The sequence below is a fragment of the Manacus vitellinus genome, unplaced genomic scaffold (genome assembly GCF_001715985.3).
Source record: "Manacus vitellinus isolate BGI_N305 unplaced genomic scaffold, ASM171598v3 scaffold_81_pilon, whole genome shotgun sequence".
Classification (NCBI taxonomy): domain Eukaryota; kingdom Metazoa; phylum Chordata; class Aves; order Passeriformes; family Pipridae; genus Manacus; species Manacus vitellinus.
In genome coordinates this window covers 994,344-1,019,893 of record NW_021940822.1, presented here as the reverse complement: position 1 = coordinate 1,019,893, position 25,550 = coordinate 994,344, and the positions used below count along the sequence as shown (strand labels likewise).

Below are 25,550 nucleotides of genomic sequence, written 5' to 3'. Positions count from 1 at the left end.
CCGTCCCCTCTGCAGAGGTACGAAAGGACCGGCGCGGCGGATGGGAAGGGCAGCCGGTCTGTGCTTTCCGTGCCTCCTTTCGCCAAAGAGCTGCACCTAGAGATCATCTGCTCGCCGACCTACTGCGCCCAGGGAGGCTACAGCCGCGTGCTCTACAGGCACTTCGAAACGCCCCGGTGAGCTCCGTGGGGTGGACACGGTGAGCTCCGTGGGGTGGACACGGTGAGCTCCGTGGGGTGGACACGTGTGTCTGCTCGTGGGGCATACTCATGAGATACACTCTTGCTGTGTGTTTGTGGCACCCAGATCTGACACACACTGATGATGTGCATCATCAGCATCCTCAGTGCAGGTGCTGTGTAGTTTTAGGATATCACCTTGAACTATCTTCTAATGAGTGTGTTCCACTTGCATGCAACACCTCTTGTCCTGTCCTTCGGAAGTCATCTTCAAGTATCCTCGTGATCTGCCATCCAGTGACAAGGGCTTGCAAGTGCTGCCCACAAACCTCCGTTCTGGGCCATGTTTGTAATCTCGGTTCTCAGCTTTGAATGGAGTAGTCAGGAAGCTGGATATGTTGCCATCTTCTCTCCTGACACCTGCACACAAGTATCATTTGTTTGGCTGTCAAGGCTATCTGTTGGAATTATACCCAGCTGTTCCATGGACAAGGAGGATGTTTTGTCTGGATGAGACACTTTAAGGATGTTCATCTTCTATACCATTCCCAGAAGGCTCCCCTTAGTAGTCTGGGTGTGCCTGCTCTCATCCAGTGTATGCCAAATCTTTCAGTGGCTATTGATAGCTTTATTTACAGGCAAGGAGTGAGTAGGTATGAATTGGTACATTCTTTTCTGTAAAAAGACGTGTGATACAGGGCAGGGAAGACACACAACCAGAAGGATTTACTCTCTTTCACCAGTGAAACTCTGGGGTTTTTTGTAGGCTGGCCCAGGAAGGAGACATCCTGTGTGTTCCAACATTTGGAAATACTGAATTTATAGAAGCAAATGCAGACAAGTTCCTAAGGTAGGTGTCAACAAACTGTGGCTCTACTACATGATACCAGAAGAGCAAAGATACTTTTCCACTATTGACTCTCTTGAGACAGTTTATTCCATTCTGATCTGTCCCTGGAGTTGAGTGTTTATCTGTCTCTTAATTCACAGGGAAGAGGGAAGTGTTTTCGTTGGATTATGGAGGGCTGCAGCTAAGAGTGTTAGCTCACTCGTGAAGGGAAGAAAGGAGAAAAAGAGGTAGAGAAACTGATGGGGATAAAGAGTGAAGAGGAAGGGGTGGCCTGAGGACAGTCAGTGCCACATAAAAGAAAGCTAAGTGGAAGCCGGGCAAACATCAAAATGTGAATATAAGCCCTTGGAGTTCACGTTAGAATAACTTTCTGTTTGCCACCAGTTCTGCCTTTCTTGGTTTTGCTCATATGGCTTTGAAATGGTTCTGTGCTAAATGGGAGAAGGTCACCTTTGCATCAGAGTAGAGGTGCTCGAAGTGACATTTGGCCGATGTTAATGTAAATGCTTCAGCTGTGTCCCTGAGGGAACTAGCACAGTTAACTGAGGTGTGCAGTGCAAGGAATTGCCTTGGACCATTCATGCAGGATGCACCAGAGTCATGTTGCAATACTACTCGGTTCCAGTCCAGGGCAGGATGCTTGTAAGGCTCTCACAGTATTTGGGTGAGTCCTAGACTGTGGCCTGCAGAGAAGACTTTCATAAGCTGTAAGATTTTATACACTGCAGATGAATCTGTGGAGTTGTGATGAAGAAAGTGATGGCAGAAAAGGGAATGTCTTGAGCTCTTAGGTAGTGCAATAAGGTTAGTACAGCTGTACTTGTGCACTGAAGCCACCAGCAGAAGATGTATTTGTTGACAGTACTGTTGGTCTGTCTGGCCAGATCCCAGCAGGATCCATAAGGTATCCTTGTGGGTTCTGTGAGAAGGGCAGAGTATCTCTGCTTACCTGTTCTTTTCAGCTGTCTTCTTGACAACTGTACTGTTCTTGCCTTCAAGATCTTCACTCAGCAATTTAGACTGCTTGTTTTTTCCCTTAGGTGGCCAGAGCTTTATTTCAAAGTGAAGAAGATTTTAGGCATGGTGGAAGGCGAGCACTCTGAGGGTTACCTGGTGGACACCCAGAACACTTCTCTTTATCTGGTAAGATGTCAGTAGAGAGCAGGGAGGGTGTACAGGAAATAAGGAGGCTGAGACTGCACTATGGATGATGAATGTACCTGGGGAGGCTTATGTCTCCTGCCATTGAAAAATGGCATTTCAGAACAGACTTTGTCGCTTGGTACCTGTCTTTACTTGGGTGATGTTCCACAGAGTGCTATTTTTCCTTTCTCACAGGTGGGTTCAACAAACAACGCTGTCCCATCTGCCCCAGCCTATAGCAGCCATGAGTTTTGGAGCAGTTTGTCTCCTGCTGGACTTTCTGATGTTGTGAAGCAGCTCTGTGATGCTCTTCGTCCTCACCTAAACAGTCGGTGAGTTAGAATTCCTTCTAATGAGCCCTGGAAGAGGTGGGACTGTGGTCAGTTTTCCCTGCTCACTAGGAAAACTCCCTGTCTGTTACAGGGTAAGTGCTCTGAGCAGCAGCACCAGCGTTCTCCTCTCGGGGCCAAGCGGCAGCGGGAAACTGATGGCTGTCAGAGCTGCGTGTAGCTGCCTCAACCTCCACATCTTCAAGGTAATTCCTCTGTGGCCAGTTGATGGGTGGATTTACAACATACAAAGAGTTATGGAAATGTTCTTTAAGTCAGACATACCAACACCCTTGCTGCAGCCATGACACGAACCTACCCAGGAGCTGCTTTCATGCGTACACGCAGGCAAAAGGAGTCTGAGTATGCTGAGCTTCGCAGCTCAAGCATAAGCACAAAGAGATGTTTCCTCTGAAATGTGTACCCTTCAGTGCTCCAGAATCAGTAATTTAGAGATTTTTTTTTGTCCAGGGCGTGCATTTGTACCTCTCTTCACTGACTGTTGCTATTGTTGCTGTCAGGCTGATGTACTTTACAAGTACTGCCCTACGCAGTTGTGTTTCAGCAGACTGATATCCCGTCGTTTGACAGGGCGTTGGGCTGAAACTGTACCCTAGCGGGTGGCAGGAACTAAAATATACTGAGATTGGAGAATTGGAATTGAATTGGAGATGTGATGAGAGCAGGAATTGCACTGGCATTGGGTGTTTGTTTTCAATTGTCCCTGCATAGGTTGGGCAAAATGCATGTTGGAAAGTGAGGCACAGATGATGCTGAGATCTTTTTTATCTGGGTGGGAAGGCTAGAAAAGAAAAGCAGCCATTGGTAAAAGCAGCCCTTGGTTTTGTGTCAGCATGTGTGCCAGACCTGGTTCAAAATCTCTCAACCTGTACATGAGCTGCCCTGTAACTGTGTTCACACTGACCACCCTCCCCCCACCCCTGCCAAGAGCAAAAAAGCCCCCAAATTTTCCATAGCAGTGCTTGGCTTCTGAAAGGGGAATGACATCAAAATGAGGTTTCTTTAGAAAGAAAGAATCAGACAAGTTAAGGAAATGTTGCATCTGCTGTGGAGGTACCTGAGGGACACTGTGCCACAACACGAGGCCACTGCACAGCTTGTATTGAGATGACCATGAGAAAAATGAATGGAAGACAAAACAGATGAACAGCAGGGGAAGGGCAGTTGCTGAAAACAAGAAGCATTCTTCAAGGGGCACAAAGCTGTAGCTGGTTAGATTGAAGGATCAAATTAGCACACTCTGGGATGACTTCACTACTTGCGAAGAGTATATGTAGTTTTTGCAACAAGAAGTCCTGTTCTGTAAACCTTCAGAAAGTAACTTGACCAACACAGTTTACCTGGGTTTTGAAAATGCTCTTTGGGAAATTGAGTGGAGAGATCTGAGTGTTGTTAAAGGTTGAGAGCAGGACGGGAGTATTTGGTGAGTCTTCACAATCAGAAGCAGAGCTCTGCAGGCATCTGCACTGAGAGGTCAGAAGTGGCTTGGGAAAGGGGGTGAACAGTAATGTGATGGTTTGTTGATAACTAAGTTATTAACAAGTTATTAAAGATAAGAGAAAAGGAAGATAGACTGTCCTTGTACTAGAGGAGAACTTTAATGAGACAAAGTGACTGAGCAGTGAAGTGGCAGGTAAAATTCCCTGTAATTGGTTTTATATGGAAAATTATATATTTCAAGCTGACTGTCAATATCAAGAATTTGGGTTTATGTCAATGGCTTAATGAAAACTTGTGCTCTCCTCCATATGTGTCAAAAATCAGATCACATTTTAGGAAACAAACTTGAAAGTAGGTACTGTTGCTGTGCAGATCCATGTCTTGCCACAGCTTGAGTATCATGCACAGTTCTGATGTCCCCATTCACAAAAGCATAAAACTGAACTGGAAAAATTCAGAGAAAGACACTGTGGAAGAGCAGGGGTCTACACCAGTTTCTGTGTGGTGAAAAGCTGAATAAACCCTTCAGCTTGAAAAATAAAGAATTTAGGGAGAGTTTGATAGAGGCTTCTACAAGATCTTTTTGAAAGAGGTTTTTTACAAGATCTTGAGCAGTCAACAGAGAGTGGAAAGTTTTCACTTTTCTCTGTGCTAGCATGAGGCCTGGGGCTGTCAGATGAAGTTAATGGGTACAGGCAAGCTAAAGGAGATAGTTCTTTGTGTAGGTAAGAGTAATTGGAGGAGAAGGCTACTGTTACAAAACCACATCTGGCTGGGAAAATCCCTTTTGGAGGGAATGGTAGGTGCCTGGAAGACTACTTAGGGGAGAGGATTATATGTGATCTTACTCCTAAGCAGTCCCATGTGGTGATGCTTGGAGACAAAATAGTGGGCTAAATGGACTCTTGGTCTGAACCAGTACAGCCCTTCCCATGTTCTTACAGCTGTGGCTGTACTGGGTAAGCTCCATGGCCAAAATGAAGTCTAGCACGTGTCTCTGTCCAGCACTGGAAGTTCTGGGAACCAAGACGTGTTAAAAATGGTATTTTCCTTCTGCACGCCTCTTTTGTTCACTCTGACAGTCTGGGAATATCTCACAAATGCTTTAATTTCCTTGAATCTGTAGAGTTATGTTTGCAAAAGTAAGAGGATTGGAAGTCACATGGTGACTTTTCTAGGAGAGTTTCTGAAATGATGTGGAAGAGGAGGAAAGATGGAAAGAATAGAGCTGGAAGGTTACTTTTTTTGTGGAAGGAAATTGTAGGCTTACTCCTTTTTTTTGGTGGCTATTTTTAGAGTAAACTCATAGAAAACAAGCTAAGCACTTTGAATTTTTGGGTTTTCTTCTTCTATTTAGAAGTTAGGTCCTGTTGACATTACTCTTTTCCTGTTCTTTTCTATCCAAGTCAAGCTGTAACAGTTGGTCAGTGGAGGAGGTGGATACAACCTTGGCCTGCTGCTGTGCAGCTCATCTGGACATGATCCTGAGCTCTGACTTTTCTGCAGATGTGCCATAGCTCTTGGGATCCAGTACAAGATTGCAGAGATTTCATAGTACCTTCAGATCCATGTGTAGGATGTGTTTGGGAGCACTCTGTCACTGCCCTGTCCTGTCAGATGGCCTGAGGTTCTAGTGGGATGTGTGTGCAAGGCAACAACTCTGGTTTTGGCCTTGTGTGCTGCTTTTAAAGACTAACACACTTACTATTGAAGCTAGAGGTATTTGCTGTCCATTTTATTCTCCTATCCCAGCTTTTACATTCTCCCCTCCCTTTCTCACTGACTGCAATGCTTATGCTACCATTCTACCTGCTCTTCCCTTTCTCTGACTGTTCGGTCTGCTGTCCTACCAGGACACAGTAATTCTTCCCCACTCTAATCTCTACCACTTGTTGATCAACAGTTTTTTGTCCTTTCTCTCTGCCTTTCTGTACTTGCATAGAGATACTGCTGCCATATGGCCTGCCACGACCCTAACTCCTGGGTTTTTTCTATAGTATGTGGAGCACAGGAGTTCCTCTGCTCTATGTCCCTGTCCTTACCCTTTATGTCTGCTCTTGAGCTGTTCTCCCTGCTCCAAGCATCCTTTTTGGGGATGTGGCTCAGGGAATCCCAGAGATGGTTTGGCTCTCCCTGCACAACCTTGCAGCACCAGGAGGCAGCAGTGCCTGTTTCCAGCAGTGTTCAGGCTGCTGTTCAAGGCTCACCAGTCACCTCTCCGCTTGCATGACTTCATCAAGTGTTTGCTTTGTAAACAGTGTCTGGGCTTCTAGCCACCTATAACTTCCCCCTGACACATACCCTCACCTTCTACCTTCCTCTTGCACTTTGAGCCTGTACATCACGTGTTGAACAGTTTCCCGAGTCTCTTTCTCTACTCTTTGCACTGTTCCTCCAAGACACCTGTCTTCCACAGCTCTCCCATCCCTTCCAGCTAAGGTTGCTGAGCCGTGACATCCACCATATTGATTTCTCTGGTCCCTTTGCCTCACCTTTTTCAGATAAGACCCTCCTGTCCACCCCACCTCTTGCAGAAAAGCAAGAAACAGCCATTTATCCATGCCAGAGAGTCCTGAATGTGTCTATTTTCAATATGACCTGAATGTCCCTCTGGGAAATATCCACTTGGATCTCTTTTGACCGGTGAATTGCCCATGGAAGGCTTTGTGGCAGTGAACATTATCCTTGGTCCTCCAGCTGTCCATGTTGCAACTTCTGCAGGCTGTGTTGTGTGGTCTGTCTCACAGGTCGATTGCGTTAGTTTGTGCAGTGATACCAGTGCAGCCACAGAAGAGAAAGTACAGATGGCCTTCACCCAGGCCCAGCAGTACCATCCGTGTGTGCTCCTGCTGAAAGACATCGAGGTGCTTGGCAGAGACCGAGATGGGCTGAGAGAGGATGCCAGGGTCATTGCTACTCTGAGGCAGCTGCTCCTGGACAGAGACCCAGCACTGAGGTATGGACCCTGCATGTTTGCTGTGGGCATCTGCCATTCCTAGGGCAGCAGTCACTGTTACCTCAAGGTAACTGATTGCTAACGTATCCTGTTTTATTTTTAATCCAGTGGAGTCTTTCCCAGACTCGTTTTGTTTACTTCAGAAGTCCTTTGTTTTTCCAGCTTAATGGCAGAGGCAGTCAGGAAGCTTTGTTGTCTGAAGCTGGTTCCTGAGTTGTTCAGATGAGCAAACCATGCGTGTTTGCTGTGAGACATGCCAAGGGTATCAGGGACCCCAGAAGGGAGCTGGAGCAGGAGAATCTTGAGGCTGATGACAAGTAGCAGGGTGGCAGACATCAAGTGAAGAAATAAGATGTCACTTGAAGGGCCTTGACTTGGAGACAGAGCTCACAAAGCAGTTTGAGGGCAAGCTGGAGGAGAGTGGCTGCAAGACACTTCAGCCAGTGTGTGTGTATTTCTTGGAAAAAGGCCTAGCCATTGGACAGTGAGCTGGCATACATGATGGCAGTGTAACAGGGAAGCTTCCACAGAGCTGAGACCATACACTGTCCCCCTTTTCTCCACAGCCATCCTGTCCTGGTGATTGGCACAACCTGCAAGCCCCAGGATGTTCCTACAGACTTGCAGAGTGCTTTCCTTCACGAGGTGAAAATTGAAGCCCCTTCAGAAGAGCAGAGGAGGTTGATGCTGAGCATGCTGACTGCTAGTCTGTCTCTGGGCAAAGAAGTGAGCCTATCCAAGCTGGCCCGTAGGACTGCCGTGAGTGAAACCACAGCAGCATGTGGAGATGGGCAGGCCAGGAGTGCTGGGCCCATCTCCCACACCTGGCCTTGGAGAAAGGGGCTAATTCCCACAGCCCAGTCAACTTTTTCAGTGGTTAATCCTGGTCCTCAGACATCAGCTTTAAGTGCAGATTTCTAGAGCCTAAGGACTCCACACTATTTGCAGAGATGCAAGACAGAGCTAATAGAAAAAAAAAGAAGCTAGAGCTTTTAACCAGGGCACAGAGGTTCAAAGAACATCTCTGCAAAGAATTTTTCCCCATACACCTTTTATGGCCTAGATGGAGCTGTGGTTCAGCAGTGGCTGAACTGATGGTCTTTGTTTCTGCATTCACAGGGCTTTGTGCTGGGAGATTTCTGTGCCTTGTTGTCCCACAGCAGCCGAGCTGCTTGTACCCGCATCCAAGCCTTGAGGTAGCACAGACAAGAGGGCAGGAGGTGGGGGAGGGCAGGGGCTGCAACCAGCCCAATAATGCCAGGAGTGGGGCAGAGCCTGAGTCCTTCCCTTTTCTTTCCCCAGTTTTCCAGGTGGACTGAGTGAAGAAGTGGAGAGAGATTTTTGCGCTGCTGGGTTCCCAGTGCTTGAGGAGGATTTTAGTGTTGCGCTGGACCAGCTGCATGACACCCATTCACAGGCAGTGGGAGCCCCGAAGGTAGGATGCTGGGGCACAGCAAGTGGGTTGGTTCTGCAGAAGCTGTTGGCTCAAGGTGGCTGTGCGCTGGCATGTTGCTTCCTGCTGTGTCTTTCCATGTATTCCCCCAGCTTTGAATGGGAAACAGTCCCCTCTGGGCTTTCCCCCACTAGTGGTTTTGGCTCTTGGCTTTGAATTTGGCAGGGGAGGCCTTGCCATACTAATTGCAGACCACTCAGTTGGCTGGTGCTGTAGGGGTTCTAGCTGTGCAGCTCAGCCTTGCAAGAGGCAAAGGCAGGCCGGCTGCCTAGCTGAGGTCTCCCCAGCCACCTGGCCTCTGGGAACTGAGAGGCTGTGGCACAGGCTGGTGAGGGAGTTTTTCCACATGTGAAAAGCCATCCCTGGCCTTGGATGTTGCTTGGACTGGCATGGGCTTTTCTGACAGCCAAGCAGTTTGAAGAGTTTGGAAGTTCTTCAGGTAAAGCGACATGAAGAATCTGAGAAAACCAGCAGAGTCAGCTTCTCAGGAGGGGTGTGATCCACTTCTGGCAGCTTGGCACCCAGGGAAACAGCATTTGGGGTGACAGTTTTTGCTGGGTAATGTGGTATTAGGACCAAGAAAACTGATCAGAATCTCTTTTCCACACCCATGAGTGCAAACAACTGAGCTCTGCACAGGACAGGAAACCTTGGCCTTGGAGCAGTTATTGTGATATCTTCCCCAACTGCCCACTTGCAGTCTGCCCTAACAAGAAAACACCTTGCTGATGTCATCATCCAGGAGCTACTCCAGCACTTAATTAATGCATAAATTTACTAGAAACTAAAGTGAGCTCTGATTTGAAGTGTTTGCCAAGTTCGCTGTGAGACAAATAACCATAATTCACACAGCAGTGAGCTGTGTGAATGGGAGCTAATTCTGTGTGTATTTTACATTCCTTTATCGATTTCTTAATAATTGGTTGCAGTTCAGAAAGCCCATTATCAGACCTGGATACTCTCAACGTACATTGCCTTCAGTTCCCTGCTTGCATTTCCTGGTTATTCACATATTTGTTTGCAGTTAAAGCTTGAGCCTTCTCGAGAACACTAATTCCAAACCTCCAGTTGCTAGCAGTGTCTGCAACATGTCCTAGACTTACAGCATGCTCCCTTGAAAACAACCTTGCTGCAGTTTTCCAGCTCCTGTGCTGATGTCTGTAGAGCTCTTTCTAGCGAGGCAGTATAAGAAAGAATGCAGAGGAGAGGGCAGCTCTTCCATTCATTGGCACTGCAGAAGGAGTGCCTGTGACCTTTTGCTTTAAAAGGTTTCTTTTCTGGAAATCTTTGTTTTGTTTAACCTGATTTTCCTGGTGGATTTGTTGGACAGCTAGAGAAATAGCATGAGATAACCTAATCTCAAGTAGCAAAGGAAGGAGTTCCAAATTGGCTGAGGGGGAAAGAATTTTGCCCTAGCCTATTTTTAAACTCCCCATTTGCGCTGGCAGCTGTTCCCCACCCAGCCAGCAGCTGGCAGGAGGTGTTCTGGGGCTTTGCTTTCTCTGCACGTTCCCAGGAGAGCTGCTCTGCCTCTCAGGAGGATGTGTCATGCAGGCTGTGGCATTCCAGCTATTTCTAAAGCCGTGAGAAGAGCAGCAGTATCCTCCAGGATTGTTTTGCTCAGCACAAAATAACCAAAGTGGCATGGCTTACCCGTCTCAGGTTTGCTGTCTTTCTTCTATTTGCCATGACCCTTGCGTGTCTGCAGCTGACCCTATCCCTATCTATTTCTTGTCAGCATACATGGACTTTGCTCTTGCATCTCCCCTTTCCAAAGCAGAGAGTGTTCCGTACACTGTCCTACAGGATGCCTGTCTCTCACATCCTCGTTTACATCACAGAAGTCCTGGCAGCCCAGATTCTGCCGCTCTGGAAGGTGTGAAGCCCTTGCACAGTCTCATTGCCTTGGTGGGCAAGATGCCCTGAACACAAGTAGCTCATAATTGCTAGGTCCAGGTTTCTTTTTTTTTTTTAATTTTTTGTTCTTTCTTAATTTTTACCTTCCCTCGTGCGTCCTAAGGGCTGTCTGCAGCAGGACTGTCCCCCACAAAGCTGCAGGCAACCCTGCTGGATACTTTCCCTAGGGTATTTTTGCTGACAGGTGATATGAGGTGTGATGGAGGATTGGAGATGAGGTGCACGCTGTGAGTGCAGCATGGCTGGGCACGTGTGCAGTTTGTTTTCCCTATCGCAAAGCTCGGAAGTGGAGAAATGTGGATGCTGGATACTGGAGCAAGAGCTGCCCAGGCATGCTCGGGGCTCAGGAAGAGGTGCTGACAAGGATTCTCTCTCTCTTGGCAGATCCCCTCGGTGTCCTGGCAGGATGTTGGTGGGCTACAAGAGGTGAAGAAGGAGATATTGGACACTATCCAGTTGCCTCTGGAGCACCCAGAGCTGCTGTCGCTGGGTCTGTGCCGCTCTGGTCTGCTGCTGTATGGGCCTCCAGGGACAGGGAAGACCTTGCTGGCCAAAGCTGTGGCAACAACATGCACCATGACATTCCTTAGGTGAAGAGCGAGGGGGGTCACACAATAGGACTGACTTTTCCTGGCAGGGGATGGGCATCCTCTAACTGGCTCCCTCTTCTCTCTGCCCCACAGCGTGAAAGGGCCAGAGCTCATCAACATGTACGTCGGGCAAAGCGAAGAGAATGTGCGCAATGGTAAGGATATACATTCTGCCTCTGCATATGGGAAGACTGGGCTCTTCTGTAGTGCTGAAGGGAAGGACGTAGTGCTTAAACCCCTCTTCTCAACTCCCACCCACAGCTTTCAGCCAGGGCATGTACCCAACTGTCTCCTACACCCAGTCCATTCCCTGCCTCGCTGCTGTTTGCCCTCCTGCTCTCTGCTCCTGTTGCTCTTGTCCCTGGTGTTCCCAACGGGACAGAAGCCTCTCAGAGACAAAGCTGAGCCTCGGGGCCCATCCTTCTGGGTGCTGCCTGTCCCTGCTCTACTGAGCCACTCAGGCAGAAGCAGTTGTTGGTGGTGATAGAGTGGGCATCAGGTTTCCATCCATAACTCTTCCCTGCTGAGAGAGTAGCAGGTCCTGTTGCTGTTGACTGCTCCTCCAGGTCTTTTTCACCTTTTGTGCTGTCTCCTTCCAGTGTTTGCCAGAGCCAGGGCAGCTGCTCCCTGCATTATCTTCTTTGATGAACTGGATTCCCTGGCCCCCAGTCGTGGGCGAAGCGGAGATTCAGGGGGTGTCATGGATAGGTAAGTGAGCATCATGTGTCCTTGGGAGAGCAGCATACCTGCCTCAGCTGCGGGGCAGAGTCCATCCCACCTTTCTTTCTCTACTTTTTCCCCTCCCAGCTCCCTTAAGGGAGCACGGCCTGTTTCCTCTCTCTGAACATTAGTACTGCTGTTTGCATTGCTTTAGGTTCCCAATTGCCCAATCTTGTTGTGCAAACATTTGGTTAAGACAGTCTCCTCCATCTGCTTTTGTGGCTGCCAAGTGCTCCCTTTGGTCTCTCCACGGTCATCCTTCACACCCCTGCTGTGCTCTCCTCCTATCAACTCCTGTTTCAGTGCATTGGGAAACCTTTCAGCTGCTTCTGGTAGAAGCAAAGTATATACAGCTTAGAGATATACCCAGAAACAGGGTTATTTCCGCCAAGCCTCTTCTGGTGAGCTGGTAGTCCCCATCCAGACTTTCTCTTTGTCCATGAGGGGTTCTGCAGAATTTTCCAGGGACATCATGTGCTCCTGGCATCCAGCTTCACACACACCTAAGACCAGCTCTGGAATGGACTGGGTGTGGTGCTCATTGATCCCAGAACCTGGTGAAGATATCCCTGTGCCAGGAGGCCTGTGTAGCACTGGAATATCGTGTTTGACAGACCAGTTTAAGCCCCGTGGCTGTGGAACTAGATCTACAACATGTGCTGTTCACTGACCTGAGGATTGGAAGTGTTCAAAGCCAGGTTGGATGGGGCCCTGAGCAACCTGGTCTAGTGCAAGGTGTCCCTGCCCGTGGTGGGGGGATTGGAACTAGTTGATCTTTAGGGTCCCTTCCAACCCAAAGCATTCAGTGATTCAGTGACTGTTTGGCAGCATAGCTGGCCTGCCAGCATGTCCCTGGCATGGACTGCTGGGCAGCTGGACTTGCTGGGCAGTACCACATTGCAAGGACAGGTAGAACTGGCCAGCACATATGAGTGGGAAACTTCAGCCACAACCATACAAGCCTGTCTGTGTTTGGTCTGTGTTGCCAATGTTAGATAGCAAGTATAAGCTCGTGTGGCCATACTGAAAGGGTTTAGAGCTGAGCACAGACCTGAAGGACTGTCTGGGTACCAGGGATTTGGACTCACTATGCAATGAACCCACATGCTTGCTGTCAGAGAATTCTGGAATAGCATTGTCAGAGTTCTTTAGGGAGGAGAAATAGAAGCTGAAGTCCAAGAAATGGACCTGCCAGTGGACTCGCTTCTTCCTCTTTGCCTTGGTGGCTGAGGAAGACAGTAGGTGACTTGCCAAGGCCTAGTTGTGAGCATCCTGTCTTGCTCCCTGCAGAGTTGTCTCACAGCTCCTGGCAGAGCTTGATGGCCTTCACTCCACCAGAGATGTGTTTGTCATTGGAGCCACGAACAGGCCTGACCTCCTGGACCCAGCTCTGCTCCGGCCAGGCAGGTATGTCACATCCTACCCAGCCTTGCTCCAGGGTAGTTTCCCAGAGCTCTTCAGGCAGGGATGAGCTGGATGGACTGTGTCCCCACCATTCTCCTTCCCCAGAGATTGTTCCTAAAGGTCCCTGGCCCTGGCTTAGGAGGGAGATAGGAAGCCAAGAGGAGGCCAGTGCCTGTGGCTGTAGCAGCAGCACAAGATACCACAGCCTGTTCTCCCCACCACTCCGGCTTACTGCCCTAACAGCACAGCAGGGCAATAAGGGACCTGCTGTGGCACCAGACTGATGGAGGAATTGGTCCCCTTGGCCTGTTCTGCAGAATCGCCCCCCAGGTGGTCTTCAAGCCTGTGTCTTGCCCATCTTGGGGCAGAAGTGTGTATCAGCTGTTGTTGGACCCTATGTGGTTCCTGTCAGCCCATTTCTCCAGCCTGCCCCTGTCCTTCTGGAGAGCAGCCCTGCTCTCCAGCACATTGACTGCTTCTCCCCAGGCTTTGTATCATCCATGAACTTGGCAGCAAAAGGAGCTGTCTCGGGGCCACCCTTCAGTTCCTGGTGCATTGGGCTGAACACAAGGCAGGTTTTCCTTGGCCTGTTCTTGATTGTCCTCTCTTGTCTGACAGGTTTGACAAGCTGGTCTATGTGGGCATAAACGAAGACCGGGAGTCGCAGCTGCAGGTGCTGAGTGCTGTCACCAGGAAGTGAGTGACCCTGTGCTCTCCCAGCAGGCTTCCACAACCCTCCAATGGGTCACAGCCTTCCTGGGGTTGATGCTTAGTGTTCTCCAGCTTGGCTTCATGTCAGAGCTCTGGGCAGCACTTGCGGTCACTGACCCACAGCCAGCAGGTAGGAGAAGAGAACAGAGCAACTTCCAGAAGCAGAATTAGGACTGGTTTTCCTACAAGATGGGAGCAGCTCAGCCTGGCTGTCCAAGTGGAGTGGTTAGTAGAGTTTTCCAGCCACTGTGCCCATATGCTCTTCTTGAGGAGTTCAGCCAAATCTGAACAGTGCTGTGAGACTGCAGTGCAGCTGCATGGCAGGAAGCTCCCGCTTGCATCCTGCAAGAATTCCCCTGCTGTTTTGCAGATCCAAGGGTGAAGGCAGCTCCATTCATCACACTACCTCTCTTCCTGTGATGCTCAGGGGTGTTCAGCATGTGCTCCATGTGTCTTTCCAATCTCTGATTGTGTGGGATCTTGTTGAGCAGCAGGGTTTGGCTGCTTCCTCAGCTGCTCTGAGCTCTTGAGAGCATTTCTTAAGGGAGAAGAGGCAAGCCCTGCATTCAAGTGCAGAGGTACCACCCACCACAGCTTGGTGAGTGGCTGTGACTCTGCCTCTGCAGGGACTCTGTCATGGATAGCTGTGATTGCTGCTGCCTGTGACAATAAGTTAGTAGGAGAGGCAAGAGTGTGGGCTGGTGGTGAGCAGCTTGTCACACCATGTGTCTTGGCAGCTGTGCCCACTGTCAGTGTGCTGGTCATGCTGAAGGAGGCTCACTGTCTGCAGCATGGCTCTGATGGGATGATTTGGTGTTACAGTGGTTTGTACTGTCTGTAATTAAACATGTTCTTACGCAGCCCTGGCTGTAGGCTGTTCCCAGGCATGCAGAGCACTTAAATTTATCTAAGTGAGAAGTCAAGCACCAAGTGCATAAACAGATGGTGTTCTAGAGAGTTCATCCTGCACCATGGCTCCAAGACTGCTCCATGCAGTGCTTCCTAACAGGTACCCACAACCAGAGAGGCCCAGACAAATTTTGGGTGCCTCATCCTTGGAAGTGTTCAAGGCCAGGATGGATGGGGCTGGTAGCAACCTCATGTAGTGGAAGGTGTCTCTGCCTATGACGGGGGGGTTGGAACCAGATGATCTTTAAGGTCCCTTCCAACCGAGACAGACCATGCTGTGCTGTGATGCTGTGATTCAAAGTTGCCTTTGGTTCTGCAGAGAAGACCTTGCTGCAGGGAAATTTCTGAGAGTTGACTATGTTGAAAAAAACCAATAAACTTTGATTTTTTTTTTTAATACTTTTTTTTTTAAGCATGCAGATCACAGTCCAGAAACAGCTAAACATGAGTACTCTGATTCTTCCTGCCCAGTCACACTGGCTGTCACAGCCTTCCTGGTCTGTTTTTTATGTGGCTTTTACACCTGCATTTTTCTCTCTTGGCAGGTTTAAACTGGATCCTTCTGTGAATCTCACCACCATCCTAGAAAAATGCCCAGCTCAGCTGACAGGAGCCGACATCTACGCGCTGTGCTCAGACGCCATGATGTGCGCTGTCAAACGCAAGGTGGAATGGATTGAGGAAGGTAGGAGCCCTGCCCTTACTTGTTCCACGTGCTGGAGCAGCCCAGCACAGGGGCAGAGCGGAGAGTTACCACTGCTGTGTGAGGGCTGTGTGAGAAGGCCCTCGTCAGCTTTGGAACCACAATGCTGGGCTCTGGGTTACTGGCTGGCAGGCAGTTTCTACAGATGTGGTCATCACCTCCAGTGGTTGGCCTCAGGGGGAAGGAGTGAGACAGGTTTTCATTGCAGTCTCTGGTGGCTGGAGAGTGGGGCTGTTGGATCTTGCCAGCCACCCCTGCATTTGTCTCTCAGCCCTTTCCTGTTCTTTCTCTTTATGCAGGGCTGGATACTGAGAGTTCTGCTCTGATCCTGACCATGGAAGACTTTCTGCAGGCTGCTGCGAGGTTGCAGCCATCAGTCTCTGAGCAGGAGCTGCTCAGGTACAGACTCATCCAGCAGAAGTTTGCAGCCTGCTAATGCTCGGCAAAGCTGGGACTGGAGGAGTGATGAGAACAGGCCCAAAAAGGCACCCACATGGTCTTCTCTGATGCCTCCTGGGCCCCCTTCTTTCGAGCTTGGGTGGAAATAGTGGCTGTGCAGTTTCCTGAGCCTGATGGAAATGCTGCACTGCTCAGCCAGGAGGGTGGTGGGTCCCTCACATCTGGTGCAGCACATGGTGGCTGCTGGGAGCATGGATGACTTCCTCCTGGGGAGGAAGCTGAATCCCACGGTTGTGGGCAATTGTAGGAGTGTCTCCATGGGTGACAGGGCATTGGTAGGGGAGCAAGACTCAAACTGCATCCAGTTTGTCAGCAAAGCGCAGGGCTGGAGGCAGCTGCTTGTTGGGGTGTCAGCCCCTCCCCAGTGAGGAGTGCTGGCTGGAGGGCAGCAGCACACTGCTGCTCCAGCTGGCCTGGACTTAATGTAGTCTCTGAATAAAATACAGGGGTTTTAGCACTAGGTATTCACTGCCTGACCTCAAGTTGTTGCTTGCTGATGGTGGCTGTAGGCTTGGAAAGGTCCCTGCAAGCCCCTGGGTGGGCTGGGTGTTACACTGTCCTGCAGATAGAGTGGGGAGCACATCTGTGAGCTGGGCTGGGACCACTCTCGTTCCACCTAGAATGGCTGGAGCTCATGGTAGATGAGGAGAGCTTCAGGGAATGGGGCTTGCTTTGCTGGGAGCTGAGCTCTGTCTGCAGAGGGAGCCTAGTGCTTCCTGGAGGTGCTGGCTGACAGGACATGAGGCAAGGGGCGCAAGTGGCAGCAAAGAAATTCCCAGTGGATAAGAGGAAAAACTTGTCACAGAGCGAGGGAGGGCTTCAGCCTTGGAAATACTCAAACCTTGGCTGGAGCTGCCCTGTCTGCACTAACTTGTGCTGAGCACCAGTTGGCCCAGACCCCCTGCAAGTCCTGTCTCACCTCCCTCTGCAGCCTCACAGCAGCTGCTGGCAGCAGTGTGTATGCCCGGCTTCCCGGCCTTTACCAAGGGTGCCAAACAAATGGCACGTGAGAGCTGTGTGTGGCCACCAGCTGGCCAGCAGCTGCCACCACCTGGTCCCTGCAGCTGCTGGTGCAGCCCCGGGGCAGCCTCACGCCCAGCCAGGGGCCCATGTGTGCCCCAGCCCAGGGGGTTGCTGGTGCCAGGCTTTGCCCCACTGCTGTTGGCACTGAGCCTGCTGGCAGCTGGATCCCTGGGCCAAGGGGTGTGGCTGTGAAGGCCTGCTCCCAACTGAGCTCCTCCACAAAGGACTGGCTCCCTAGCAGCTTGTGGCATTCCACGTGTGAAGCTGCAGCTGGTGCATGCCTGGAGCCCTGTTGCTCCAGCTCTGGCAGCTTAGCGTGTTTGGGCAGAGCTGTCCCTGACCGCACTGCACTGTGCTACTGGATCTGAGCACCACATCTTCCCCAGGGTGAAAAGGAGGGAGCTGCAGCCACAGCAAAAGCACTGGTGGAGGCTCCAAGGTGGGAGCCCCAGTGAGGGGGGGGGTGGTTACCCCCACGATGGGGCTGAGGGGTGTCAAGCAAAGAAGTCAGCAACTGGTTGAGAGGTGCAGGGGAGAAAACAGGTTGCAGCACACTCCTGTGAGCAGTTCTGCAGTGGGCTCAGCAGGGATGTGTAACCACCTGGGAGCCAGCTCACCCTTGTCTCCACTTCAAGAGGACCCCCAAACCCTGCACCACAGGCATGGCTGGCACCTGCATCTGGGGGCTTGGAGGTGAAACTGTACCTGCACCCACCCCATGCTTCCCCCAGGCTGTGGCTGTCCCCCTTGCCCCATACCCTGCCCGTACAGGGACACACGGACCATGATCTCCAGTAGCTCTCACAAGTGTTCTTAATTAAGGAGCGGCATCTCCCAGGCAGCTCTCAGCAATGTCCCCACCCCCTGCTCATCCCCAGATCTGCTCGCAGCTCTCAGCCACCACAGTCCCATCTCCATGGCCCCCTCAGCCTGTCTTCTTCACGACGTGGATGAAGTAGCAGGGCACATGGGCCTGTCCCGGTGTGTAGGGCTGGAAGTCACCCAGGACACTGTGCTGGCACTTCCCTTGGAAGGCACCTTTCAGCAGAGCTGTGAAGGCCTCCAGCCGGTGTGGGTAGTATGAGAGCCGAAACTTGCTGCAAGGAGGCAATGCTGGTGAGGCCCGGGGACAGTGGGACACAGTGCCAGCCACCCCCCGTGCCAAGAGCCACCTCTGCAGCCCCTCTCACCTCAGCTCCGGGTCTGCCCCCGCCTCAGTGGGGGGGACCTGCACCGTGTAGTCCAGGGTCACCATGTGTGCCTTGTTGTTTACCAGCAGCACTGAGGTGGTGATGTCCTTGGTCAAGTCACTCTGGGAGACCACAGGAGGACTCAGTGGCCCCCAGCCTGGGCAGTCCTGCTGCCTGCCCCACCCGGGGCCGTGGGGCTGGGGCAGAGGGGATTGGGATGGGGCAGGGTCTGCCAGCCACCCACCTTGTAGTAGATGTTCTTGCCAGGCGGTGCACAGCCCGTGGCCAGGATGTGATCATAGTTGCGGTGGTCAATGACCAGGACACCCCCGGGCCGCACCATGCTGGCAATGTTCCTCAGGGCCAGCTTGTGGTCACTCTGGTCCCCTGGGGAGGAAATGGGGGTGTCTCCAGGCACTGGCTGTACCCCATGGCACAGCCCATAAGGCCCCATCTTACTCATGTAGACACACACATACTCCCCTTCCCCTACCATCTCCCCCCCAGTCTCAGGTTGGAGAACCGACAGCCCCACCCATGGCATCAGCTCAGGCACATTCTCAGCCTCCCATGGGGAACCCACCACCCCACTTGTGGCACAAGTCTGGGTGTGACTCCAGTCTTGCCAGAGCTGTGACATAAATGCACACACCTCCTCCACCACCACCATGGAACCCAATGAGCCCACTCATGTCACAAACTGGGGCACGTTCTCAGCCTCCCTGGAGATGCACCATGACACAGCAGCTCCACTGTGTGTTATCCCCTGTCCCGCCAATGGCAGGAGTTATGGCACATTCTCAGCCTGCAGGAGACGGTGTGCACACGTGCACAGGTACTCCCCCTCCCCTCCCTCCAACTCACCTTTAAAGTCAGGCAGGTGTGCAAAGGAGTTGCCGAGGCAGATGACTGCATCAAATCCGTCCCCTGGCTTCTCCAAGTCCTTCTCCAGTGTGAGCCAGTTGGCCTCCTCAATGACTGCAGCACAGGGAAATGGATGAGGGCAGGGACACGCAACAGCCTCCCCCGCCTGCAAGACCCCATCCCAGCACCACCTAGCCCTTCCCTGGCCCCTGCAGGTGCTGGATCTAGTCTGTGGCCAGCAGCCAGGCAGGCAAGAACCATGGCTTGGGTTTGCCGAGCAGCTGGCACCAGCAGGTCCCTGCCTGTCCCTGCAACGAGGCCACCCGGACAGCAGCAACCCCAGACGAGGGGCCTGAGCACTGGGAGGGGCCAGAGACACTACACGAGAGGGGCACAGGGCAGAGTCCCGTGCGCCGCGGTGGGGTGTCAGTGTCCCCACGCCTCTCCCGGTCCCCACAGTCCCCGCACCCCATCGGTCGAAGGGCTCCTCTTTGCGCCGCTCCCAGCGCTCCTTCAGCGCGTACTTGAGCATCTTGTCGCTGGCGTCGACGCTGGTCACCTGGAAGCCCTCCTCGAGCAGCATGATGGAGTCCACCCTGGGGACACGGCTGTCAGCAGGACCGAGCTGAGGGGGCCGGGAGGGCTTCAAGGGAGGGGGACACTGGGGATGGCCAAGGGCACCGAGGTCCCCGGATTAACGCCGGGCATAGCGGGAGGGACAGCCCGGCAGGGCAGGCGGCGCGCGGGGGCGGTGCCTCACCCAGTTGCCGCAGGCCACGTCGAGGACGGAGCGGCAGCGGTGCTGGCGGAGCAGCGCCGGAGCCAGCTGCGGTACTCGGCCTTTGCGGCTCCGGCTGTCCCCGATGTACAGCTTGCCGACACGCGGGCCGCCTGCCCGTCTGCGTACTGGTCCGGCAGCCCTCCGCCGGCAACCCCAGGACCGCGTCCGTACAGCTGTCCCACCAATCCCGCCGACACGGATCACCGATCCGGCCCCGCACACCGAACGCCGGTCCCTCGGGGCCCGCTGGCGCCGCGAGACCCGCCCCCGCCCGCCGCCATCGCCGCCGTGTCCGCCCGCCCGCCGCCCAATGCGCACCGTGCTCCACCACGCCCGACCGCGCAATCGGCCGCCGCGTGTCGCCCGCCCCGCCCGCCCGCCAATCGCCGCTCCGACGCGCGCCCTCCGTAACCACGGCCACCCGCAGCAGCCCGCAATGCACGCTGCGCCCGCCAATCCCGCCCGGCCGCTGCCAATCACCGCTCGCCTGGCGCCCCCCGCGGCCCCGACGCTTCGGCGCGGCCAGGGTCAGGGCCCGCCCGCAGCGGCTCCGCCGCTCGTCCGGACCGCGGGCGAAGAAGGGCCGGCAGTGGGCAAGCTCTGGGGAAAACGTCTTTATTTACAGTCCCGGCTCGGTGCGAAGAGCCGGCGCCGGGGCAGCACTCGCAGCCTCCCGGAGCTGAAGCCCCCGGCAGGGAGGCACAACAGGGCTGGGTCCGCGGCTCCGTGACACCTAATCGCAGGATGGCACCCAGGCTGACAAGGCAGGACCGGGCGCTCTGGTCTCCCCCGGGTTGCAAGTCCCTTTTCCTTTGGTACCCACAGGCACAACGGGTTGAAACCCCAGAGCAGGCAGCCGCGGGGGCTGGGGCTGCGTGTCTACAGCTCATCAGCTGGGCTGTGGGTGAGTGGAGCCTTCTCCTGAACCCCCTCCTCCAGGGCCTCCCCTGTGTCCAGGACGCTAGTAGCTCCCACGCTCTCATCCTTCTGGTCCTTTTTCTTCTTCTTCCCGCTCTTTTTTTTGCTCTGCTTCTCCTCCACACTTGCCAAGTCGCCCTTCTTGCCAGTCCACTTCTCTGCCAGGCAGCCTGGGGAAGAGAGGGGCAGAGTGGGCTCTGAGGGAGAGGCAAGGTTCCCTGTGCCCTGGGCAAGGCTTCCCTGCCCTTCCTGCACGGCCCCTGGCAGCAGCCAGGACTTACTTGTATCCTTTCCTTTTAGCACATGGTTGGCGCAGAGAAACTGGGAGAGATCCTCCGTCTGGTGATGCCTGTACCAGTCCTCGATCACATCTTCATACTCCTCCACCAGCACATCGCACTAGGCAGAGAGAAGAGCCCAGCTCCAGACACATGCTGGTGCAGCAGGACCAGGACGGCAGGTCCTGCTAACACCCTGCTTCCAGCAGTGCACCCTTAGACTCTCTCCCCTTCTACTCTGGCCCACCAGGTCACAGAATCCACTGAGGGCCAGTCCCACTGGTCTGGGTACCTGCTTTTTGAGGTCAGCCACCTCAGCGGAGGTCTCGTTCCACAGCTCATAGGGGATGTCCATCACCACCTTGACGCCCTTGTGCACCAGGTTGTGCAGGGTCTCAAATGTCTCCGACATGCCCTGAAGGAGCAGAGCTGCGTGGTCAGGTGGTGCTCCTCCTGCCAGGCTCCCGCTCTCCCCTCCCAGTATTAGCCACACAACCCTGCCGAGCAATGCAGGAACGTGCAAGACAGACAAAGTCAGGCCCCTGGGGGGGGCCTTATCCCCCAGGTAAGGCATTACCAGGAGGGAGTTCAAGTGGCAACAAGTCCCTGTCTGCAAACGTGGTTCCAAAACCAACAGGAAGACAGCCTCTGGTTCCCTCCATGCAGGCGAGGGCAGGGGCCTGCCCACCGCCACCAAGGACAGCACCCCATACCTGACTTGGGGGGCAGCATGGCCTCTGATGCTGGGCACTGGCAGGGGATCCAGAGGATGGGAATAATGAATGTGATTTGTCACCCTGGCAGTGCAGGAGACATTTGGGAGCAGGGAACTGGAGGACAGACCTCACCTTCGCGAATCTGTTACTGCCACTCCTCTCCTTGTGCAGGTTGTAATCCAACAGCCGCTTGCAGATGTTCTCTGTCACCTCGATTAACCGTATGTCCCTGCATGAAGATGAGGGCTCAGGCTTAGCATGGCCCCCCAGGAACAGCCTCTCAAAGCCCTCAGCTCTGCAGACCACAGGCAGCGACAGCAGCAGGCAACCCCCATCCCACTCCTACTTACGACTGGGTGTACTTGACGGCAGAGCCCTTCCCGTCCAGGAAGCCGTACTTGGTGTCAATCACCTCCTTGGTCTTGCCAGTCTCCTCAAAAGCAGATTTCAGCTCCACAGCCACGTACTTGCACACTGCAGGGAGGAGAGCACAGGCAAGTTAGGGGGTGTCACTGTTCTGATGGCCAGTGGGACAAAGCAGCTGGGACAGCAGCAGGAACTAGCCCAGGAGCCAGGCACACCAAATCTGCTGTGAACACAAAACACACCTTGGCTGCTCAAAGAAATAACCAGGAATGGCTCAACTGTTTCCACTGGAGAACTCCTGAAGCACGAACACTGAAAACAATGCTTCAGTGTAAGCCAGCCACTACAGCACAGCTGGGAAGTCAGACAGGGCCAGTTCTGCCTGCAGGTTTCCCCCGAAGCTTCTACCTCCACAACACAAGCTGCTCTCTTCCTCTTGAAGAGGACAGGATCTTTTCACAACGCATGTCCCAGCACGGGTCGTAGTTTCTCCTCGTGACCACAGAACATCCCACCTGGTAATGGTTCCCTCAGTGCTCTGGGGACACAGGGACCATGCTGGGGACCAAGCGGCTGGCAGGGCCCAGTGGGCTGGGTGGCAGGACAAGGTGCTGGCTATGGACTGTGCCACTGCCAGAGAGGCCATGAGCTCCAGCAACACTGCAGCAGAGATCACAGCACCAACAGCTTTAGAACGCAGTGCATGGTTTCTTTTATAAAACTAAGAAAAACCTTTATTTCTTCTGTAAAAAGAGTTCAACAGAGCTACAGAAAAACAGAGCAGGAGAAATATCTCAGGCATTTACAATTGGAAATGCAGAGGGGTGGAAAGGAGGCACTGTGTCGGAGGGGTGGAAGCCAGGCATGGTGTGGCCCTTGCTTGCCCAAAACTAGGATTGCAGGAAACTGGAGAAAGTTTTGTCAGGAGCCATCTCTTCTTCAAGCCCCACTCCAGGAGAAGGGCCAAGCCCCAGCAAGAATTGTCTGGTGGCAGCAATGAGACATTGTCCCAGGCAATGATGTGAGCAGAGGGTCGTGCCACAGGCAGGAAGAGAGCAAGGTGGCTTCTCCAGAGCTCCCATGCATGTGTTGAGAATCCCTGTGTGCACCTCCTGCACGATCTTTTCTCAGCTGGCACCAGGGGCTGGAGGTGGCTGCAGCCATTTCTCAGGTGGGATGAGACTCAGGCCTTGAGGATGTCCCTTTCCACACCATACCTGCTGCAGTGTCTCCACACGTGCCAGGTGTGCTCACTGCTGGATCCAGTTATCCAGGTGCTGCCCACAGCTATTGCTGTTGCACACTGACACAGGTTCCAAGCCTGGGCAGGAAGAGGAGCAGAGGGTAGTCAGTGCTCGCTCTGATGCTTCTCTGGGGATGCAGGTGTCACTGCGGAGCTCGGACATCAGTGTCTCCAGAGCTACTTCCTCAGAAGGGAAAGCTTTGTAAAGAGCTCCATATTTCTTTATTTTCTCTTTGCCGTCCAGCTCCACCTGTCCCTACACAGCAAAGGCAGAGGAAGCCGCAGCAAACAGCAAATGTCCGTCACGACCTGCCCCGGATTGCCTGTGAACCAAGGAACTGCTCAGGGAGGAAGCGTCGCGGAGACGAACTGTAAGCAGCAGAAACGAGCAGCCCCAGCTACGAACCGGGGACACCGGTGCCCGCGGGCAGGAGGCGGGCAAAGGGGCAGCCCGCAGTGGCGCAGCCCCGCACCAGAAACCCCCGGCTCGAACAGACAGCCGGCGACGGCCGATCCCCCCCGCTCCCCTGCGGCGCCGCTTTACCTCGCACTTGCTGGGCAGTCGCACGCAGTCGAGTCGTCCGCCCTGCCGCGCCCGCGGCCATCAGCATCACGCAGCAAGCGCTGCCCCGCACCGCCGCCGCCATGGCTTCCGCTTCCGGGGCGCGCTCAGGCCGCCGCGCCCCACCGGTAACCATGTCGACCGAGCGCGAGCCGGCCCAATCCCGGCGGCGCGCGTGGCCCTCACGACCAATCCCCGCCCGCCTATCCCAGCGGCGCGCGGCCCCGCCGGGCGGTCCCGCCGAGCGCCCACGTGGCCCCGATGCGAACGGCCGCCCCCGGGCTCCTTCCCTGCCCTGGAATCCTGGGAACCTTCCCCCCGAGGTACCTTGGGCTCCCTTCCCATTCTCCAGGTAATTCCGGGGCCATGCCACCCACAGGAACATGGCAGCCCCTCTCTCTTGTCCCCCCAACACAAGATTCACACCCAGCACCCCCCCAAATGACACTGTCTCCCTCACTCCCTCTCCAGTCTCCACAGTATTTTGGGTGCCTTTCACACCCCTAGGCCGAAACAGGCGGACTTACCCCTCAGGGGTAGGCATCTGCCAAGCCCTCAGCTCTGGGCGAGGAGGATAGAGGTGAGGAGGGCATCTGAGAGCACGACCTTCAGTAGCACCACCCGAACAGCCATGAGCAGAGCTGCCAAGGCATGGTCTGAGAACACTGCAAAGGAAAGGCGGGAGTGACGCCTGCCACAGAAACCCCACTGCCCCCACATCCTCTCCAGGCCTGCCACAGGGCCAGGTTCAGGGGGATCTGGAAGCCTTACGTGTGCCAGAGTCACCTCATGTCACCCTCATGCTGTCCCTGAGGCAGGCTGGCTCTGACGCACCATCCCCATTCTTCCCACCAGGTGCCTTCACACAGGGAAAACCCATCCCAACCACCACACAGCTGCAGTCAAGCCCCTGCCAGGAGCCCAGCACGGTTTTCTCCCTGGTAACTGACATTCACACCACGGTAGGGCCAGAGACTCACCAACTGTGCTACCAGGACACAGCTCTGCCACCTCCTCGTTGCCTGTGGGATGAAAAAGCAGCTGGGGAGGCGCTGGCAGCCCAGCACCAGGTGTGCAGCAGGGCTGGCCACAAACCCCTTCCTGTGCCTGCCAGTCGAGGCAGTAACGTTGGCCCACAGGGCCTCACACCTGCTTCCAGAGACCCTGCCACCCCCCTCCTCAGGGGCCACCGGGGCATCCAACATGTTGGGCAGCAGTGGGCAAGGCAAGCAGAAGCGGTGGCAGCAGGGTCATACCCATGATGCGGATGGGGCTGGAGCTGTGGGACGGGGAGGTCCTGTTGGCCCCGACATGGCAGGCGAGTTCTCCCTCGGCCAGAAGGTCATTGGAAAGGAGGGAGACAGAGCAGACGGTGCCACCATCCTCCTGAGAGGCCCCGTAGGCAAAGGACGGCAGGACGCTGCCATTCCCGCTGGAGATCCAGACAGCGTGGCCGGAGCTGGGGGCCAGGTCGCTCACCACACAGACCACCAGCTGCCGACGCTGCCCGGCCACCACCATGCTCAGTGGTGGGGCCAGGGTGGGCAGCGGCATGGCTGCCCTGCCAACTGGGGGAGACAGGGTTTTAGGGGCACTGCATCCCTCACACATCCCACCCAGCACGGCTGCCAGCACGGCGGTGCTCATTCTTCACACACAGGCTGGTTGGCATCGGGCCCGTCCGCCCCCGGGGCTGTCCGGGGGCTACTTGGAGGGTACTCACGGGGCAGCAGCGGGAGCAGAGCGGCAGCCAGCAGCACCCGGGGCACCTCCATGGCGGCTCCGGCACATGGGGCTGCCGAGGGCTCAGCCCCCAACCGCGGCA

General features: G+C 54.1%; 4 protein-coding genes across 4 annotated transcripts in view; 1 reads left to right on the top strand and 3 right to left on the bottom strand.

Moving 5' to 3' along the window:
• PEX6 (peroxisomal biogenesis factor 6) overlaps positions 1-16,244 on the top strand; it is a 21,221-nt gene extending 4,977 nt beyond the window's left edge. The window contains exons 2-17 of the mRNA XM_029964856.1: positions 16-176; positions 946-1,029; positions 2,070-2,172; positions 2,368-2,504; positions 2,596-2,707; positions 6,710-6,918; positions 7,485-7,677; positions 8,038-8,114; positions 8,221-8,353; positions 10,673-10,878; positions 10,972-11,033; positions 11,478-11,586; positions 12,889-13,005; positions 13,621-13,698; positions 15,168-15,307; positions 15,625-16,244. Of these exons, the coding sequence (XP_029820716.1) occupies positions 16-176; positions 946-1,029; positions 2,070-2,172; positions 2,368-2,504; positions 2,596-2,707; positions 6,710-6,918; positions 7,485-7,677; positions 8,038-8,114; positions 8,221-8,353; positions 10,673-10,878; positions 10,972-11,033; positions 11,478-11,586; positions 12,889-13,005; positions 13,621-13,698; positions 15,168-15,307; positions 15,625-15,761 (2,058 nt within the window). The 3' untranslated portion in view covers positions 15,762-16,244. The remainder of the gene's footprint in view (positions 1-15; positions 177-945; positions 1,030-2,069; positions 2,173-2,367; positions 2,505-2,595; positions 2,708-6,709; positions 6,919-7,484; positions 7,678-8,037; positions 8,115-8,220; positions 8,354-10,672; positions 10,879-10,971; positions 11,034-11,477; positions 11,587-12,888; positions 13,006-13,620; positions 13,699-15,167; positions 15,308-15,624) is intronic.
• A 1,353-nt stretch (positions 16,245-17,597) lies between these two features.
• Positions 17,598-19,923, bottom strand: LOC103756947 (glycine N-methyltransferase). Its single transcript, XM_029964855.1, has 7 exons — positions 19,870-19,923; positions 19,622-19,815; positions 19,330-19,457; positions 18,862-18,975; positions 18,242-18,384; positions 17,998-18,119; positions 17,598-17,904 (listed from the first exon to the last, which is right to left on the bottom strand). Exons 1-7 carry the CDS (start codon positions 19,921-19,923, stop codon positions 17,733-17,735), a joined length of 927 nt encoding a protein of 308 aa, XP_029820715.1. The 3' UTR covers positions 17,598-17,732.
• A 318-nt stretch (positions 19,924-20,241) lies between these two features.
• Positions 20,242-22,402, bottom strand: CNPY3 (canopy FGF signaling regulator 3). The gene is made up of 7 exons (XM_008923059.3): positions 22,329-22,402; positions 22,163-22,218; positions 21,905-22,028; positions 21,687-21,783; positions 21,131-21,253; positions 20,842-20,959; positions 20,242-20,730 (listed from the first exon to the last, which is right to left on the bottom strand). Exons 1-7 carry the CDS (start codon positions 22,385-22,387, stop codon positions 20,522-20,524), a joined length of 786 nt encoding a protein of 261 aa, XP_008921307.2. The 5' UTR covers positions 22,388-22,402; the 3' UTR covers positions 20,242-20,521.
• A 2,050-nt stretch (positions 22,403-24,452) lies between these two features.
• PTCRA (pre T cell antigen receptor alpha) lies at positions 24,453-25,380 on the bottom strand. Its single transcript, XM_018085467.1, has 2 exons — positions 24,982-25,380; positions 24,453-24,747 (listed from the first exon to the last, which is right to left on the bottom strand). Exons 1-2 carry the CDS (start codon positions 25,370-25,372, stop codon positions 24,587-24,589), a joined length of 552 nt encoding a protein of 183 aa, XP_017940956.1. The 5' UTR covers positions 25,373-25,380; the 3' UTR covers positions 24,453-24,586.
• Positions 25,381-25,550: the final 170 nt, after the last annotated feature.

Excerpts from the sequence above, each read along its gene's own strand:
- CNPY3 (XM_008923059.3), bottom strand. The coding sequence starts at position 22,387 with ATGCGTTGTGAAAAGATCCTGTCCTCTTCAAGAGGAAGAGAGCAGCTT. Across the intron at positions 21,254-21,686 it reads GCAGTAACAGATTCGCGAAG|GGCATGTCGGAGACATTTGA; the intron begins GTGAGGTCTGTC and ends CTGCTCCTTCAG. Across the intron at positions 20,960-21,130 it reads TGGCTGACCTCAAAAAGCAG|TGCGATGTGCTGGTGGAGGA; the intron begins GTACCCAGACCA and ends CTCTCTGCCTAG.
- LOC103756947 (XM_029964855.1), bottom strand. The coding sequence starts at position 19,923 with ATGGCGGCGGGCGGGGGCGGGTCTCGCGGCGCCAGCGGGCCCCGAGGG. Across the intron at positions 18,976-19,329 it reads GGAGCCCTTCGACCGATGGG|TCATTGAGGAGGCCAACTGG; the intron begins GTGCGGGGACTG and ends CCTGTGCTGCAG. Across the intron at positions 18,120-18,241 it reads GCAAGAACATCTACTACAAG|AGTGACTTGACCAAGGACAT; the intron begins GTGGGTGGCTGG and ends GTGGTCTCCCAG.
- PTCRA (XM_018085467.1), bottom strand. The coding sequence starts at position 25,372 with ATGAGCACCGCCGTGCTGGCAGCCGTGCTGGGTGGGATGTGTGAGGGA. Across the intron at positions 24,748-24,981 it reads CAGCCCCATCCGCATCATGG|GCAACGAGGAGGTGGCAGAG; the intron begins GTATGACCCTGC and ends TTCATCCCACAG.